Source organism: Rhipicephalus sanguineus, chromosome 1 (assembly GCF_013339695.2).
Source record: "Rhipicephalus sanguineus isolate Rsan-2018 chromosome 1, BIME_Rsan_1.4, whole genome shotgun sequence".
Taxonomy (NCBI): Eukaryota; Metazoa; Arthropoda; class Arachnida; order Ixodida; family Ixodidae; genus Rhipicephalus; species Rhipicephalus sanguineus.
Window position 1 is genome coordinate 205,008,387 of NC_051176.1, and position 17,010 is coordinate 205,025,396.

The 17,010-nt window shown below is 41.9% G+C and overlaps 1 protein-coding gene across 5 annotated transcripts in view; it reads left to right on the top strand.

Annotated features, from left to right (window-relative positions):
* Nucleotides 1–15,109: 15,109 nt before the first annotated feature.
* The window catches only part of LOC125756122 (serine/arginine repetitive matrix protein 5-like), a 96,306-nt gene continuing 94,405 nt past the window's right edge, over nucleotides 15,110–17,010 (top strand). For 3 of the 5 annotated variants that reach the window (XM_049418829.1, XM_049418831.1, XM_049418832.1), the window contains exons 1-3: nucleotides 15,141–15,238; nucleotides 15,665–15,842; nucleotides 16,898–16,992. In XM_049418829.1, coding sequence (XP_049274786.1) covers nucleotides 15,718–15,842; nucleotides 16,898–16,992 — 220 coding nt within the window. In that variant the 5' untranslated portion in view covers nucleotides 15,141–15,238; nucleotides 15,665–15,717. Of the gene's footprint in view, nucleotides 15,239–15,423; nucleotides 15,497–15,658; nucleotides 15,843–16,897; nucleotides 16,993–17,010 lie in introns of those variants that run through there. The other 2 variants (XM_037672844.2, XM_049418830.1) reach the window with 2 other exon arrangements.

Genomic DNA, 17,010 nt, shown 5'->3' on the forward strand with positions numbered 1-17,010 from the left:
TTCTCGAGACAACTGTGTCTTTGCCTGGAAATGTTTATTCATGCCTAGCTAACCTTGTTAAACACATTACTAAAGGAAAAAGTTGCTTTACTGACAAAGACTTAATCTCCTTGAAATTTTGGCTCCAACGACATACCGTGTTTGGCTTCTCATCACTCCAAGCCCCCCGTATTCCCTTGAATTTCTTTTTTTTTTACGGCTTTATGAATTTTAAAGTGGTCATGAACCACCCCTTGGGCTTGGTGAGAAAACACATCCTGCGTATAGCAGACGCTGCTATGAACAGCTCAGTCTAATCTTGCAGTCATGCGCGGCAAATGGAGTTTAGAAGCGGAGCGCGAAGTTGCCATTTGTTCAGACGCCCTCTTTTCATACACAGGCCTGTGCTCGCTTTCTTCGGAGCTGCCAGCACCTGCTGTTTGACATCAAACAGCAGATAGTATGCTATTGGCCAATAGCCGACATAAATCAAGAGTGACGTTTGGATCAGATGCGCTTCTTAACACGGAGTGCCGCCACGTGCCAGCGCCGCGCTCCATAGTCTGCTAACATTACACAGTGAGCCGCACACTAACAGGAATCAATGGGAGAGAACGATCGCGTTTCAGAACGTGTGCTCAAGGTCATGACGCGCGCTGACATAACTTCTTTCCCCTGCACCAACGCCCGCTGTGTAGTATCCAGCGCACTTATAAGGACAACAGAAGAGAGAAAGCTCTTAAAGCATGCGACAAATCTCTGTAACTCTGCTCGTTCTTGACGAATTCAAGAAATTTTTGCGGCAATCGATTCGTAAGGCAATAAACTACAATACTGAGGCCATTCAACGATTACTTAGAAAAGTGGTTCATGACCCCTTTAAGTTCTTCGAAAATGGTAGGGCGGTCACTTGCTCAGCACTTTTTTTAGTAAAGAATAAACATTGCTTTCCATAGTAGGTCGTTTTGAAGCACATAGTTGTAAAGACGTGTGTGTGTGTTTGTGTGTGTGTGTGTTTGTGTGTGTGTGTGTGTGTGTGTGTGTGTGTGTGCGTGTGTGTGTGTGTGTGTGTGTGTGTGTGTGTGTGTGTGTGTGTGTGGTGTGCGTGCGTGTGTGTGTTTTACAGTCTGGAGAAGTATTGAACAACATGGCAAATAGTTTTGTGCTGATAGGTAATTTTTAATCCTGCTCGGTAGTTACCGCTTAAAGTTGATTTTCTTACGTAAATTTAGAAAAGAAGGGGTAAATTATGAAGGCAAGGCAATGTATATAACATGCGTGTTAATAGCATTGTAAAAAAGTGAATGCAGCTGCACCTTATAAAGTACACTGGGCTTTTGTAGTGTGTGATAGATGGCCTTGCTTTTCCTTACAGCCGACATGATGGTTTTTACATTTATTTTGAAAGATGTGTTATGTTCTTCTTACTGGCTATAGATAATTGAGAGAATGTTGGCAGATATTAACAGGAAGTAAGGATTGTATTGCCATTATTATTCCTCCCATTGTCTTTCTTGGTGCCCATAAAGATGACGGTGTCCTTTTCCTCTCATTAAGAAACAGCAAACTACTCTCTGGACAGACATTTCGAATGTAGTTGCAGGGTGTGTGATCGGCTGTGGTTTGAAATTCTGAGTCAGCTCCGTGTCATGTGCTAAACAGCTTCACTGGTCATCCGCCTTCACAGAGTGGAATGGCTCCTCAATTTTCTTTTCTTTTTTCTTTTGGACATGGCTCCTAATGTTTATAAAAAAAAGCCCCTCCATGTATGCACTAAGACGGATTGCTACATTATACCGCAAAAAATGTTCATTAAGGACTATAGGTATGGTAAAACAGCTGTGAGTTCCCTTGTCTTGTTTTTGCAAAGTATGTGGATAGAAAATGGGCAGCTGAAATCCTCTTGTCTTCAACAGGTGCTGATTCCATTAAGGAAAAAAATTCATCCTGCTCTGCTGCAAAGTGCTATTCTTTCATTGTCTTGCTGTGTATATATTTTGTCTCGCTGCAGCAAGCTTGTCTGCATGTGCCAAGAGTCCAGTTTCCTTTGTGTGTGTGAGTGTGTGAGCCACCATAAGTGTAATTGTACTGCCAGGTCCACCATTTCACCAATACATAAGGCAGTGTAGGCCTTGTAGAGTCTGTATGTGTGCAAACCTAGGTGAGTTGAGTGTATACAGCCTTACAGACTGCTTGCATTGAACAAAGGAATTGTGCCTGTACTGGACATGTGGGTTGGTCTTGTGTTCTCCTGCTATGTATTAATTCTCCATTCAAATATTTGAAATAATGAGCACAAAATGCTCCGAAATATATTCAAGTTACAGCAAAAATACTCGATCCTATCTCAGAGTATTTTCGAGATGCCAAGTAGTAACGAGTATTTAAGATATGTTCATGTCTGCTACCGTGGCATTGCCAAGGTTATACAAGGCACAAAAATGTCTGGATTTCTCTGACTAAAGACAATCTGAGGATGCCCATGCATCTAATTAGCTGTCTTTTTCATATATATAAATCTGCAATACCATAAAAAGAACTTGGGTCAAAGGCATTTAACATTACCCACAAATAAAATAGCATTGTTGTCCTTGCCAGTGGTGCATGGGGCGATGGGAACATCCTACAACAAAAATGAAGCTACATTACTGTGAAACCTGAGGAAGTGCATAGTACGAGCACTGAGCGATTCCCGTTGTGCTTCAATCTCTGTCTATGAACGATCTCTCGTAGGAGTTCATAACACCGGCGCCGGAGGTGCACCAGTGAGAGGAGCCACTGCATGCTCGGCGAGGCGGTGGCGCCCTCTTTTGCGCGGTGCGAGTGTCAGCCGCATGTTTCCGAACCGTTTTTAGTGATTGTAAGATAATTATTGTCATTACTTCTTGGTTATTTTTTTTAATTGTACTATTTCATACCATGTTCGTTTATTTTAACTAAAGGAAAATATTAAGCCGATGTTGACTGTTGAAATAGCATTCCAGAAACCTCGTACTGCTTGTTTCGTGCCAAGGAAATGCTTATTTTGAAAGAAAATCACGTTTTAGTGGCCGCACGGCGTTAGCGCACTTAAAATCACCCGCCTGAACGGGCCTTCCAACGTAGCAGTTGCCGTGCCCAATGTTGCCCGCCCTTACTGCCCGGCCGCCGACGCTACGGTTTCTTGCGCAACAGTGGCCATCAGCCTTGCAAGACACAGCCACGGGCCACTCCGAAACTGTATAGTTAACTGTAACGGAGCTTAGCTTGGCCAGCAGCAGCAGTAGAGTATCAACAGTGCGAAAATAACGCGAGCCAAGCACACGCAGCAGTACGCGACACCAAAACTACCACTGAGACGCGCAGCTCAGCGGAAACAGAACTTTTGAACCACTCACGCCGTTCCCCATGGTAACGTTAAGAGGTTCTTTTTTCCATGAGTCGAACAGAAACGAACAAGCAGCATTTTATTACGTCTTGTGATGCAAGGAAGGTTCTTTTTTTATCACAACTAGTTTGATTACTAGTGGTTAATTTTTTTCGGGACTCTTGACGTCATCGGGATCATTTCCAATATGTCCCACTCGTGGCGCACATGTTGTCCTACATTTACCTTAATTTCTCGATTAGTAGAGCACTGCTGTTGGTAATATTGACGTTTCAGACGTTGTCACACATCGACCTTTCACTCTGACATAATTAAATTGTTATTTGCCTTTAGTGTCCCTTTTAGGCCTGTATTGATGACTTGATTTTGAGCATGATCACACCATATGAGATCTATGGATGGACTACAAGCCGGGCCCTGAAAGTGCTACGCACTTAAAAGCATTCCTGTGTGATTGTTACCCTACGACTCAGCTGGCTGCTGTGCATTAATGATAGGGCATAATAAAAATCTTGGTCCTGACGATTTTTTTTTTCTCAATGCAATAGCACAACAGAAAACTCGCTGCATAATTGTTACCCTATGATGCAGTTGGGCACTTGGCGTTAATAATAGAGCACACTAAAAATCTTGGTCCTGGCAATTTTTGATTGCAAGCTGTCCAGAGAAGTTAACTTTCTTTTATACTATACTTACATTTATTTTTGTGTATGTTCTCCAACAAAAATACTTTGTTGAGTGCATTTCTTGTGTTTATTTGAAAGTTTATTTAACACAAGACCTCCATACAATTATAAAAAGCTCACTTTTGGGACCCAACAAATTTTGTTAACCCTTTGTGGGGCAGTGGGACTCATATATGTCCCACTTTTTGCTTTGCCATGTTCTAATTTTTTAGAAAACCACGGAATTGATTGCTTTCAGACTTTGAGTGCAACCGCGTGGATGTTCTAGAAAGCGGTTTTGATAGTTTTCTTTTATGGTATTCGCAAGGTGCCAGCACATATCCGTGTTCCAACGAACCATTCCGCTTGCATGCACTGTATCATTTTTTCATGAGATTTTGGCACACTCTTCTCCCGATTCAGCATGAGCGGTAAGCTTGAAAAATTTATTTCATACTCACAAGTTCCTAAAAGTGCTATTATAGTGGTATTATAGTGGTAAAAGTGCTATTATAGTGCTATTATAGTGGTAAAAGTGCTATTATAGTGGTATTATAGTGGTAAAAGTGCTATTATAGTGCTATTATAGTGGTAAAAGTGCTATTATAGGCCTGTATTGACCACTTGATTTTGAGTGTGATCACGCCACATGAGATCTGTGGATGGACAACAAGCCGGGCCCCTAAAGTGCTGCACGTTTAAAACTGTAAAAGTGCTATTATAGTGCTATTATAGTGGTAAAAGTGCTATTATAGGCCTGTATTGACCACTTGATTTTGAGTGTGATCACGCCACATGAGATCTGTGGATGGACAACAAGCCGGGCCCCTAAAGTGCTGCACGTTTAAAACTGTAAAAGTATTCCTAGGAGTTTTGCTGGAGCCAATCATTCAACATTGGGGCTTTCTCGAGACAACTGTGTCTTTGCCTGGAAATGTTTATTCATGCCTAGCTAACCTTGTTAAACACATTACTAAAGGAAAAAGTTGCTTTACTGACAAAGACTTAATCTCCTTGAAATTTTGGCTCCAACGACATACCGTGTTTGGCTTCTCATCACTCCAAGCCCCCCGTTAAAGTTAGAGAGGATTCCTAAGCATATTCTTATGCGATAGCAACATCAAAGTATTCATTCTAAAAAGACAGGGCGTGCAAACACGGACACAAGAAAGAAGTCAGGACACCACAAACGGCGTTTGTGGTGTCCTGACTTCTTTCTTGTGTCCGTGTTTGCACGCCCTGTCTTTTTAGAATGAATACTTACCAACTAGCTCAGCTCTCTGTTATTCTAAACATGAAAGTGTTTCTTTTCACTAGGTTGATGAAGCACTGGCGGGTTTCATAGTTGTCTTATCAAGAATGAGGCAATGTAGAGGCCGAATTCTATTTATGTACATGATTAGGTATTTCTGGGCTCTGTTTTTTGCAGTTTGTAAGGCAGCAGTAAGTTCACATAATAAAGTACTTTTTTTTTTCTGAAACGACTGTCTTTCACTGGTCAGCGGGGCACATATGCCCCACGTTTTGAGGTACACTCATAGGGCAGTGGGACACGCATGTCACACTTTTTTCTCGAAAACCCTTGATGTTAGAGAGCTCAAATTTTGTACATACTATATGAAGCTGATAGAAATGACAATGCCGCTCTCAATAGGTGGCGTGCATTGTTCATAACATTATGCCCCATAAAGGGTTAAATGATCCTTTTAATTGATGTGCTGATTCCATTGAGCCCTAAAAAAGAGTAATTTGGGAATGTTTTTTCAAAATTCCTTAGAAGGGTTGAAGGTTAACAGAATAATGCAGGAGCTCCTGTATTGAAAATGGCCAGAAAATGGCCAGAAAATACTGAACTACCTATTCCATCTTGCTTTTCCCACACATTTTTTTTTTTTTTCACAGATGCAAAGAATATTGTCTGACTTGTGCTATGACGAGCTGTGATGGAAATCGATGTTTCTGAAAAATGTATGTAGTGTCAGGTCTGTCTAGTGCCACTGTGCTAACATGCAACTGCTTCAAATAACGTGTTTGTAAAATTTTTTTTAATACTTCAAGTTACCTGTTTCTTGTTAATATAGCTGATGCACCTGCTGACTTGCCTTGTGTGGTTACTATAGCTGTCTGCAGTTACACTGATGCTAATCGATTGACTGATGTTACACTTGCGCTATATTTTTAACTGTGCCTATACAGTCAATTTTTTAGTAGTTTTGTAAAGGTAGTGCTGCAATGGCAACACAGATGTACAGTGCTCATGAAATGAAACCTGAACAGTGGCAAGCTTTCGCATGGTATAGTGCGCGCCGTCATGTCATTCATTTACAGGCGCGCGCATCCGGTTTGACCGCACTGCGCATATGCGCGCCTGTCCATGGTGATAACTGGACGGCGCGCACTATACCTGTGCGAAGGCTTGCCGCTGTTCGGGTTTCATTTGACGAGCACTGTACTCTATTCAGCGAATAATGGTTATGCTTTTGATCTTTTTTTTCTGATGCTGGGCCTGAGGGCTTCACATGAGGTTTTTTTTTCACACACAAAATTTCCAAAAGTGGTTTTTCTGAAGGGGACAGCAACAGAGAAAGGAAGATGATTCCAGTTTCTTTTACGTACATGGTATGAAGGAATCGGAAGAAAAGGTTGGTACAGCAATTGGGAACTCCAACTTTGAATTTGTGATTGGAGAAACTTTGGTTGAAACCGCGAAGAAGCTAGTCTTTTAACAAGTTTGTTACTAAAATAAATCTCATGAAAGAAACACTAACGAGAGCATATGCAGTTGGAATCGGGAATAGATAGTGGACTTGCGTATCTAAGTCAGGCCACCAGTACCGTTCTCTAAGCTGATGCTTAGTCCTGACATTGCTAGAGTGGCTTTTATGAGCCAGCTGCATGAGTTTATCACATAGTGAAGCAAGAATGCTGGCTCATTCTGCACGTAAAACTAAGTTGTCTACACAGGACAGTTCATCTCTCACTGCAAAGTAGTGTAGTAGCTCAGGTCGAAGAGATTTCATTTCCGGCCAGCCATTGACAATAGGGAGTTTTAGAATAGGGTTTCGCAAAGCTTTGCGTTAGCATTTGTTGCTACTGTGCATGTGTCATAGGCAAACCCGTTAAGTACCCCCATTAAATGATGGAAATAGCATGCGTATGCAACAAACGCTATCTTTGCATACCCTATTCTAAAACTGCTTAATGTATAGAAGCACTTGTTGCAAAGTACTGTCCTCAGCAGTTGCTGCTTGTAGGTCAGCCTTACTAATGCATAAAGTGACAAGAGAAATTATTTTTTCCAGTTCTACACAACTGGAAGTTGCAAAGGCAATCTAGGAAGAGCATCTGCTCTGGCATTATTTGACCCTTTGTGGTACTCAACAGTGAGGCTGTAGTACAAAAGTCTGTCACACCAGCGGGAACAGCGTAATAAGCATCAGCCCTCTGATCCAGGAGAAAGTAATGTAGTAAGTAAGCAGTGCACAACGTAAAGTGTGTATTCCACAAGTATATATGCCACTTCTGGCAAGCAGAGATGTGATCGGGCTTCATGATCACCAGCAGAATATCTGCGTTCATAAGTTTTCACACTGCTTATTTGCATTTTTCCAGTCGGCGTCAAAAGTTTAGATACCACTAGGTCTGAGAAAACTGAATTTCTCATCAGTTTGTGACTGTATTCCATAGAACTGCACAGTACATGTTGTTAGCGCATTTTAAAACGGGCGGGAAATCTCAATTCAGGGCAGCCTGCCAAAGCTGCGGGAATATTAGATTTTTTCTTGTGTCTTGTGGTCCTAAAACTTTTCATGCTGATTGTACATACTTTATGCAAGAAGAAAGTATGAGTTTGGTGCCATATCTTCCCCAGCCTTCAGCAGCACTACATAACTCTCAAGGTTGATATTTTGTGCAGCATGTGAGAAAGTTCACGAGAGCTGAAAGTTCAGAGCCAGGTGAAATCTGGTTATAACGATCTGAATGCCATGAATCATACATATATATATACGCACATCTGGGTCTATGGATTGATAAATTTGCCACAGGAAAATAGTTCCATCAAATAGATGGTTGACCTTGGAACTTGCCTGTGCTTGCATTCATTTATTTGAACGGTATTGACAGTGCGTGTGACTTACTGAGCTAAGTTCAACCACTGATGCATGCGAAGCCTCATCTTCTCAAAAGCAATTTGTACTATTGTGTACAAATGTAATAAGATGGCAAACTGCTGTGCCTTTATTGCTGTTGGCTAATGGAAGCCATTCACACAAGATAGTCCGTAAAACTTTCTTTAATTGAGTCTGTTTGATTCCACTAATGCTCTGGTTTATGAATTCCATGTGCAGGAAAAATCTCTAGATGTTCTGAACCGTCCCCACTTAAATTTGTGTATGTAGCACCAGCATATGGCATGTAACAAACTCATGAAGTGCTTTTTCCCAGCTGTTGCTGTTGTTTTGCTCTAGAGAGACAAGAAAGGTTTCATGATTATTCAAGACCAGCACATAAAATAATTGCCGTAAGGAAAACTGGCATGGAAGTTGGACTCTGCTCTCCCCCCAACTTGCCTTCTTCCATCATGCCTGTTTGATGCCTGCTGAATGCATGTGAGAACACTTGGTAGAGCTACCAGTTGCGAGATAGCTGCAAGACACAGCATAATTAACTTGACGGAGCTAAACAAAGACATATATTCTAGCTAGCAGTTGTGTAGCCAGAAATTTTTTCGGGGGGGGGGGGGGTTGAACCCCCCAACCCCCCCCCCCCCTGGCTACGCCACTGCTCACTAGCTTTGTGTTACCTGGGCAAGTGCACCTGCACAAGTACGAGTAGAGCAGCCTCCTCCCTTCTCCCACAGAAAAGAGTAAAAAAACCTTGTTGCTCAACCAAACAAGTAATGCTTATATGATTTAAAAAAGGATAGGGGTACCACAGAACATTTTTGTATTTTTCATCTTATTATTAGAGCTGTGCAAATAGCAAAATTTTGGGTGCGAAGCGAATTCGAATATTGAAGTGTGAGTGCGAATCGAACATTTTTTTAATATTTCTCGAATATTTCTAGAATATTTTTCGAATACTGCGAAGCGAAATTGCAGAAAAAAAGTTAGAGAGGATTCCTAAGCATATTCTTATGCGATAGCAACATGAAAGTATTCATTCTAAAAAGACAGGGCGTGCAAACACGGACACAAGAAAGAAGTCAGGACACCACAAACGGCGTTTGTGGTGTCCTGACTTCTTTCTTGTGTCCGTGTTTGCACGCCCTGTCTTTTTAGAATGAATACTTACCAACTAGCTCAGCTCTCTGTTATTCTAAACATGAAAGTGTTTCTTTTCACTAGGTTGATGAAGCACTGGCGGGTTTCATAGTTGTCTTATCAAGAATGAGGCAATGTAGAGGCCGAATTCTATTTATGTACATGATTTGGTGCAACCAAAGTGCTGCCAACAACACTTTACACGTTATGGGCAAAGATGCCATTTCCTCGGCCTCTCCTCCTCTTTCAACTTCTGTGGAAGCCCAACTGATGTGGTGAACAAGGGTGTGCTCCCTTCAAGTCCGGAGTTCCAAATCTGCCCCGTAAACGTCGATATATAAGAACATCTAAAATTTTGGATGCTAAAAAGCTTCGGCTTCCGATTTTTCGGACTTCCTGCCCAAATTTCAGGTCCGAAACAGCATTAATTGAGCCCCCACCTCTGCCAAATCTTTCATCTCCATGTTGGAACCAGCGTTTTCTTGAGTTAGTACATTTGCGACCGTAGCAGAGCTTGAAAGGCAGCTTTGCCGCAGTACCGGGATGTGATGAGGTGAAGCATATTAAAAATCTAGGGACCACTTCCAATTGGACGTTGACTAGCAGTGGCAGTGGTATGCGACCGCCGAGGCCACATAACCTCTGGAGCATCTGTCCGCCCTTGCAAGATCACAGAAGCCGAAGAGCTGGCCATCGCACTTGCCATCCGCGAAGGCCTGCATGCAAACAACCCGCTGACAATACTCACAGACTCCCAGCAGGCCTGCAGGAACTTCCTGCAGGGCAGAATTGGTGTGCCTGCGGCACATGTCCTTGCACAAATACCAAGGGAAGGCAAGGATGACTCCTACATACAGACCGTCATATGGATACCAGGCCACTCCGGCATCACGGGTAACCTGCACGCCGACCGGGCAGCTCGAGGCTTCGTACACAACCGAGCGCTCCTTACGTCGACTGCAGCGGACCCGGAGCCAGTTGACCTCCAGTATGCCACAATACTGAATTACCACAGAGGGCGACGTCCAGCCCGGCCCTCGACGACCAGATCAGGCTCGTTCAGAGAGCAGAGCGGATGGCAAGAGCCAGCGGAGCCCTGGACTAAGGGCCCCGACCATCAGCAAGGCCCCTACGGGGCAATCCACAGGAGCTTTGCCTGTACATAAATAAAGTTTGTCATCATCATGTCTCTTGGCAAAGTTCGATCGTAACGGAGCTTGAAAGGCAGCTTTGCCGCAATACCAGGGTGTGATGAGGTGAAGCAGATTGAAAATCTAGGGACCACTTTCAATCGGACGTTGGCTGTCTCTTGACAAAGTTCGACCGTAACGGAGCTTGAAAAGCAGCTTTGCCGCAATACAAAAATGTAATGAGGTGAAGCATATTAAAAATTTGAAGGGGTCACTTTTAATGTGACGTTGACTGCATTTGTTTTTGGGAAGTTCGAATAGTAAAATTCCAGTGCGAATCGAATCGAATAGCAAACACTATTCGACAAATATTCGAAATTTCGAATATTCGCACACTTCTATTTATTATGCAACATTTGTACATTCGTTTTCTAGATGATCCCAATGGCCTTTATCTCTGTAAATCAATGCCATTTTTATACCATACATGTCATTGCTCGTCTGGAGTGAACTGGCATTTGTGAACTCTTTGTACTTAAAGGGGTACTGAAACCCTTTTTCGAAGGCGAGCTTACTCTGCTATACAAATCTCCTGTATGCAGGGACGGCTCTGAGCAAGTGTGAAGCTCAGCAAATGCCGATAAGATATTTTATTTTGATATTAAAGTCAATTTTTCCATGGCACATTTACCGACATCGACACTAGCTTGACGTCAGGCTAATACTGGTGACTTCACGCAGCAGTCTGGCTAGTGACGTCAGGTACCAAAACTTCTAAGGTGGCTGCTTGTGTGTCACGAAAACATTCAAAATGGCTGCTTGTGCGTCACCAACGGAGCCACGGTGCGGAGTGGCCATGGAAATGTCACTATATATTGTGCAAGCACATGACGAGAAGCTCATACTGTGTTGTGACGTCAGGGTACAGTAGGAACTGAAAGTGGCTTTTAAAAACATACTGTAATTACTCTTTTAGGGTGCACTTATGCTTAGCAGTACCTTTTCTAGGCTCTTGAGGGCTTGGCCTTTCATTTGATGCAAGAAAACTACAATTTAAAATTTTCGTGTCAGTACCCCTTTAACATATCGCTTGACCCTCATGCACTCTACTTGGTTCATGTTCTGTGTGACGCAAACCATATTAAGCAGTGGTCCTTGATTTATTACTATAGGAGCGTACACTACAGCCAGACTCGTACATTCTAAAAAAAAAAGTAACCTATTGCAATTACTTCAGTCACATTTAAAATGTAATTGATCACAATTACTACCTAACGAAAGTAACTGTATGATGAATTACTGAAAAGGCATCAATTATAGTTGAACCTTGATTATAGCAAATTCATGTGCAGCAAAAATCTTTGTTATAGTATTGCAAACTTCGTTGCATCAAGGTTTCAGTCTTTCAATTGCATAAATGGTGCCGTGCATGTGCAAAACTTTCCCATTCTGTAACCCATTCTGGTTTTTGTATCGATCAGTTACAAAGTTTCCGGAGAATATTTTTGCAAGTTAGACAATTATCTTGCCAGCTAAATACAAATTTCAATTTGCGGTTAAAGTATAGTTTATCTTTTTCTTATCCATGTTAACAGGCTGTATTAGGTTAACTTTCACAAATGATGAAAAACAAGAAACATGAGTCAAACAAATAAATAAACAGATATATAACGACAGAAAGAAAGGTTGGTACTGATCGCAGTGGCAGATGGTGGTAACGTATGTCCTCATGCCCAAAGCTACTTGAGCTGCTTTGTTCCCAACCAATTTTTTTGTGTGTGTATGTAGGTACGTTTGGTTCAGGTTTAGACATGTTCCAAGAATATCGATTTGAGTTCAGTCTTGGACAAAATTCCAGTTTGGGTACAGTTTGTCGTTCCGGTTTGGCTTCAGTTCGACAGCCTGATTTAAACAAATATTGTAATATTTAATATTGCATTGCCTTCAGCAATGCAAAATTCACTGTGGGGAGTAATGTGATATTGTATTTTCACTTCTGTGTTTTGCAGCTCCTATCAGGTTTGTTTCACTAGCCATACTGTCAGACAAAGCAATTGTGTTGTCCATAGTGCAGCACCATATATGCAGGTGTTTCATGGAATACATCAAAAGTACAAGAGGATCACACTAAAAAAAAAGCAGGCAGAAACCATCTTAGAATGGCAATCAATGTTAATTTCAGCATCAAAGTGAATGTCTTTAGCAAGAAAGCGTTGAACACCCTTGCCAAGCATATGCCGATAATTGCAGTCACCGTATTGATTGGGATGAGCTGCTATAATATAGCCAAGGAGAAGAATCCCATGACACAACTGCTATTTGAATCTTTATTTATTCAAACGATGGATGACACTATCTACTGGGCTAATGAAAATCTTCTAAGTAGCTACCCATTCCTTATGTCGTATTTTGGCATAAAAAATGATGTACAGCTCTTGCTCGCTTTAGTGTAATAAAGGAGCCTGTACATGTCCCGAAATTTCTCTGCATGTTTTTTCACCCTTGACTTGGTGAGTGACTGCAACTTCTTCAGCATCATTACTGGTCATATAGATGAAAGATTAAACGATGAAACATGTACTGCAAAACGATTAATCATCATTGATGTCCACCTTTCCTTTAATAAATAAATTGATTAAAACATTTCAATTAATATACTTTCTGGACAGTGACACGATAAGTTTGAAATCTTACTAGAATGTTGAACAAAAGCGGTGCATTATGCGCCATTTGCTAGGAGAGAGAGAGCAACTTTGTCTGTCGACTGTCTTCTCAAGCCACAATTGATGCTATGCCGGAGCCATGGTCTAGCACTTCCCCTCTCTTCTGCCACACCACATATGCGATTTGGCATATATGCATTGAGCCTTGGCAAATGAACTCTCCGTGAAGACATTTCCTGCATAGTATCGGCCCAACTAGTCCTAGTAAAAATGTTTTAGTTTGGGGTAGTTTTTAATTGATGGGCACTTGTTCGACTGTGCTGCCGTAATTTCGCCTCAGAGAATGAACACTAAAGCCTACCGCACATCCTGACAGGGAGATCTCTTGTTGGGCCGGCACTTTTTCGCTTCAGTAGTGCTGCCCAATGTTGCCTCCGCAGGTCACGCCGTCATAATGGATCAGGAGTCCGCAATATGTCATGCATGCCCTCGCAATTCCAGGCGTGCAAGCCACAGCAGTTTAGTCACTGATCGATTTTCGCGCAAATCACAGCCCGCTAGGGTAGAGACTTGTCTGGTTTTGAGAATATATTCTACATAGCGACATAGGCGCACACGCATGCTAGCGCAATGTATTACCAGTATATTTACTACAGTCAAGCGCTTCCCTAAGCTGGTATCTAGCACAGTTGTACACGCGGTCAAACAGTTTCACGAAATGCTACCAACATTAATGTTTGCTGCTTATTGCACCATTTACGCATTTTATTCTTATCATACATAATACCTGTTATATACAAAGTATATGACACTATCTATATATACACTTCTGTATGACACTTCTATATGTACATATTTAAGTAAACAGGTATTGGCAGGCCCCATCATGGCATCGATTGCTTCATATTGGTGCAGGTGACATAAACATGAATTGCTAAAGACGACTGGAGATTGATGAAAAACGCAGGCATAAACATACAAGGCCTCTTCATAATCTTATAAGCTTATTGCATGTACTGCTTTCAAAAGAATAAAAGTTAGAGGTTATGAAATTGAATTTCTGCCCCTTTCTCCCCTCCATGCACACGCCTCTGAATAACAACGAAGTTAGCGATATATCTGCAGCGTCTATTGTTTAATTGCATATTTATTTTTCTTTGGTTACAATTGTCCCTTGGTATGGACCATATGGTTGAAAGAGCAAGACAGGGGAGCGTTAATTGATTAGGGATATTCGTTGTCACCCCAAACAACAGTGTTCCAGTGCAGCTGTAGACAAATGACATTGCTTCGCTCTGTAAGAAAACACCGTGCATGTAAAGGCGAAGTGTAAGTCCACTATTAACCCAAGTGCAAGTCCGTGTTCCGCTCGCGAAGCCTCTAAAGGTGACCTGCCCTAACGACGAAGTTTATATGTGCATGAATTCTGCATGACTTTGGCGTATTGCAATGTCGCCACCTGACAATGCGCTGCGCTTGAACTAAAATGTAATATAAGAAAAAAAATAATGGTGCATGTTCAATCGCGGTCGAGCTTCTTCCACTTTACTTAATTTTTCATGTCTATATTATAATTACTACAATACACTTAAAGCAGTACAATTAACGTCCTTCCTTTGCTTCATTATCTGTTGGTTTTCATTAAAATCGTGCTAAGCCTTATTTGCGCAGGATGCACAAGGGAGTCAATCGTGCCAGCTTTAGAATTTCGATCCCGATCGGGCTTCGACCACCTCGATCGCGATCGAAAAAGCACCAGCCTGAAAATACATGCGCGCATGACATCCGCCCAGATTTCTCTAACATGATGGAGTTTACTACAATAATCAATTTATTGTGGGAAACTGTAATCACTGAACCACAGTACAGCGAGCCAAACTGGACCACAGAGTGTGCGACGGAATGAAATCTTTACATTGCACGTTAAAAAAAAAAAGGTTCATGAAGTGTTAACCAAAACAATTCGGTCAATAAAAAAAACGAAGCTTTTTTTTTTTGGCATGTAAAAATGGCTAGCATACTAAAAAAAAAGCAGAAAAAAACAACAACAGGAAGTTGCCGGAGTCGAAGTGACCACTCCGCGTCGCTATTTCCATTCGTACAGCATGTTCTGTTTGAACGCAATGGTGGCGTCGAAGTCGTGAGATTGGGAAAACAAAGCTGCTTGTAAGTGGTAGTCCATTCGTGATTTTAATTATTTGTGTGCACTGACTTCATTTACTTGGAAGTTACCGTCAAACTGTTGTGGCATACCCGAGCACCTTTACTAAGTGCGTGGATTAAACACTTTCCGCTGCACGTGAGATCGAAGTGCAAGATCGAGTTGGTACTGATCCCCGCCAAATGCTTGACAGGTTCGGCGCATGTTGTGACATATTAAGATCTATGCCACTTCGTTTGAAGGATGCGAAAAGAAGAATTAAATAATGTAAGTGCGCAGATTTGAACTCTCAGAGCTGCGCGTGCGGCGTTTCTCTTGACTGCAAAGAACGTTCCGATTAATTTACCGTTGCCGGCGTTAGGCTTAGGGGTTGTTCTCACGAGTTGAGCTTTCATTTGGTAGTGGTCTTGCAATTCACTCATTTTCCAGACCCAGATCCCACACTGAAAAAAAAAAAAGTACAAACGTGCAGCTTTGAGCGAGCAAGCATGGATTCCAAGCTGCCACAGAAGAACATGTCCATGAAGGACCTGAAGGCTTTGGCTACAAAGCGGCTCGGAGTCTTTGCCATAAAACATCTTCCCAAGGACACAAGCTACGTTGTTGGACTAAGGTAAGAAATATTCGATCAAGGGTCGTGTTGTGAATAATATTTGTTATTACGGACTGATTGACGTAATTCGTGCCCTCTGTAGTGTTAGCAGTTTGTCAGGTCTCGTGAAGCATGACTGATTGGCAAATCGAAGTCACCTGATTGTCGTGCTCGTGCATAGTGCAACTTTGCTATCGGTAATTATTGTCTTTGTAAATTGGGAATGTAATAATGTTTGTAGTTGTTTTTTAATTATTCGCTCGAAAGTTTCTGTCAACTCCTACATCCCAAACCATTGCGCATTTAAGTGCATTTTGCGTCAAACTAGAGTGCGGAAATTTTCTCCCATGGTCGATCAGTGCAATGCTGGGAAGCCGTTATCACAAGTGTCTGAACATTGTTATCGAATAAAATAAATAAGGACAAGCCCCCTTCTCCCCATTTTTTTTATTGATGGGAGCTCAGTCACTGTGCCGGGGCATGGTGGCTCATCTCAAGAGTTTTTGGAAGTTGCAAACCACGATGAAGACAATTACCGACATAGCTTGAGCACATTGTGTAGCTCACACAACCAAGTGCTGAGTGCGCTTCTCAGCTTTTGGCTGTAAAGAAAGCTAGCATTACAATATTTTTCACGTTCTGTAAACTACCAAAGTAGGTGCGCAATTAACTGTTGGTTTTAATATGCATGGTAGTTGCTTTATTCTAGGCAAATTTTATTTCTGATGATTCATATGTGCTTTCCAGGTACACAATGCCATTGCCGTTAGAAGTGAAAGTGAATAAGCGGGGGGGGGGGGGGGGGGGGCTTTGTGCTGCATTTGGGGGTTCTCAGAGTTTTCCTTGGCCCAGGAGGTAGTTTTTGTCTAACCCCATGTCTTATATGTCTTGCCTACATGCAGCTAGTGCAAGAAATAAAGCGACAATTGTGTACACTGATCCATACCAGCATAAATGTGTTCAAATGCACCCCTCTGCAGGAATTGTTCCACAAGCATAACCATCATAGGATTGAGCTAGAATATGTACTCTTGTGTACAAATTTTAATTATCATTATTTTTTTTTTCATTTGCAGTCAATCCATTACAAACAACAAAATAGCTGCAGCATCGTCTGACAACAGCATTTACCTGTACGATGAGTACCTCATGCAGAAGGGCATATTACAAGGTGTGTATTTTGTTTGCA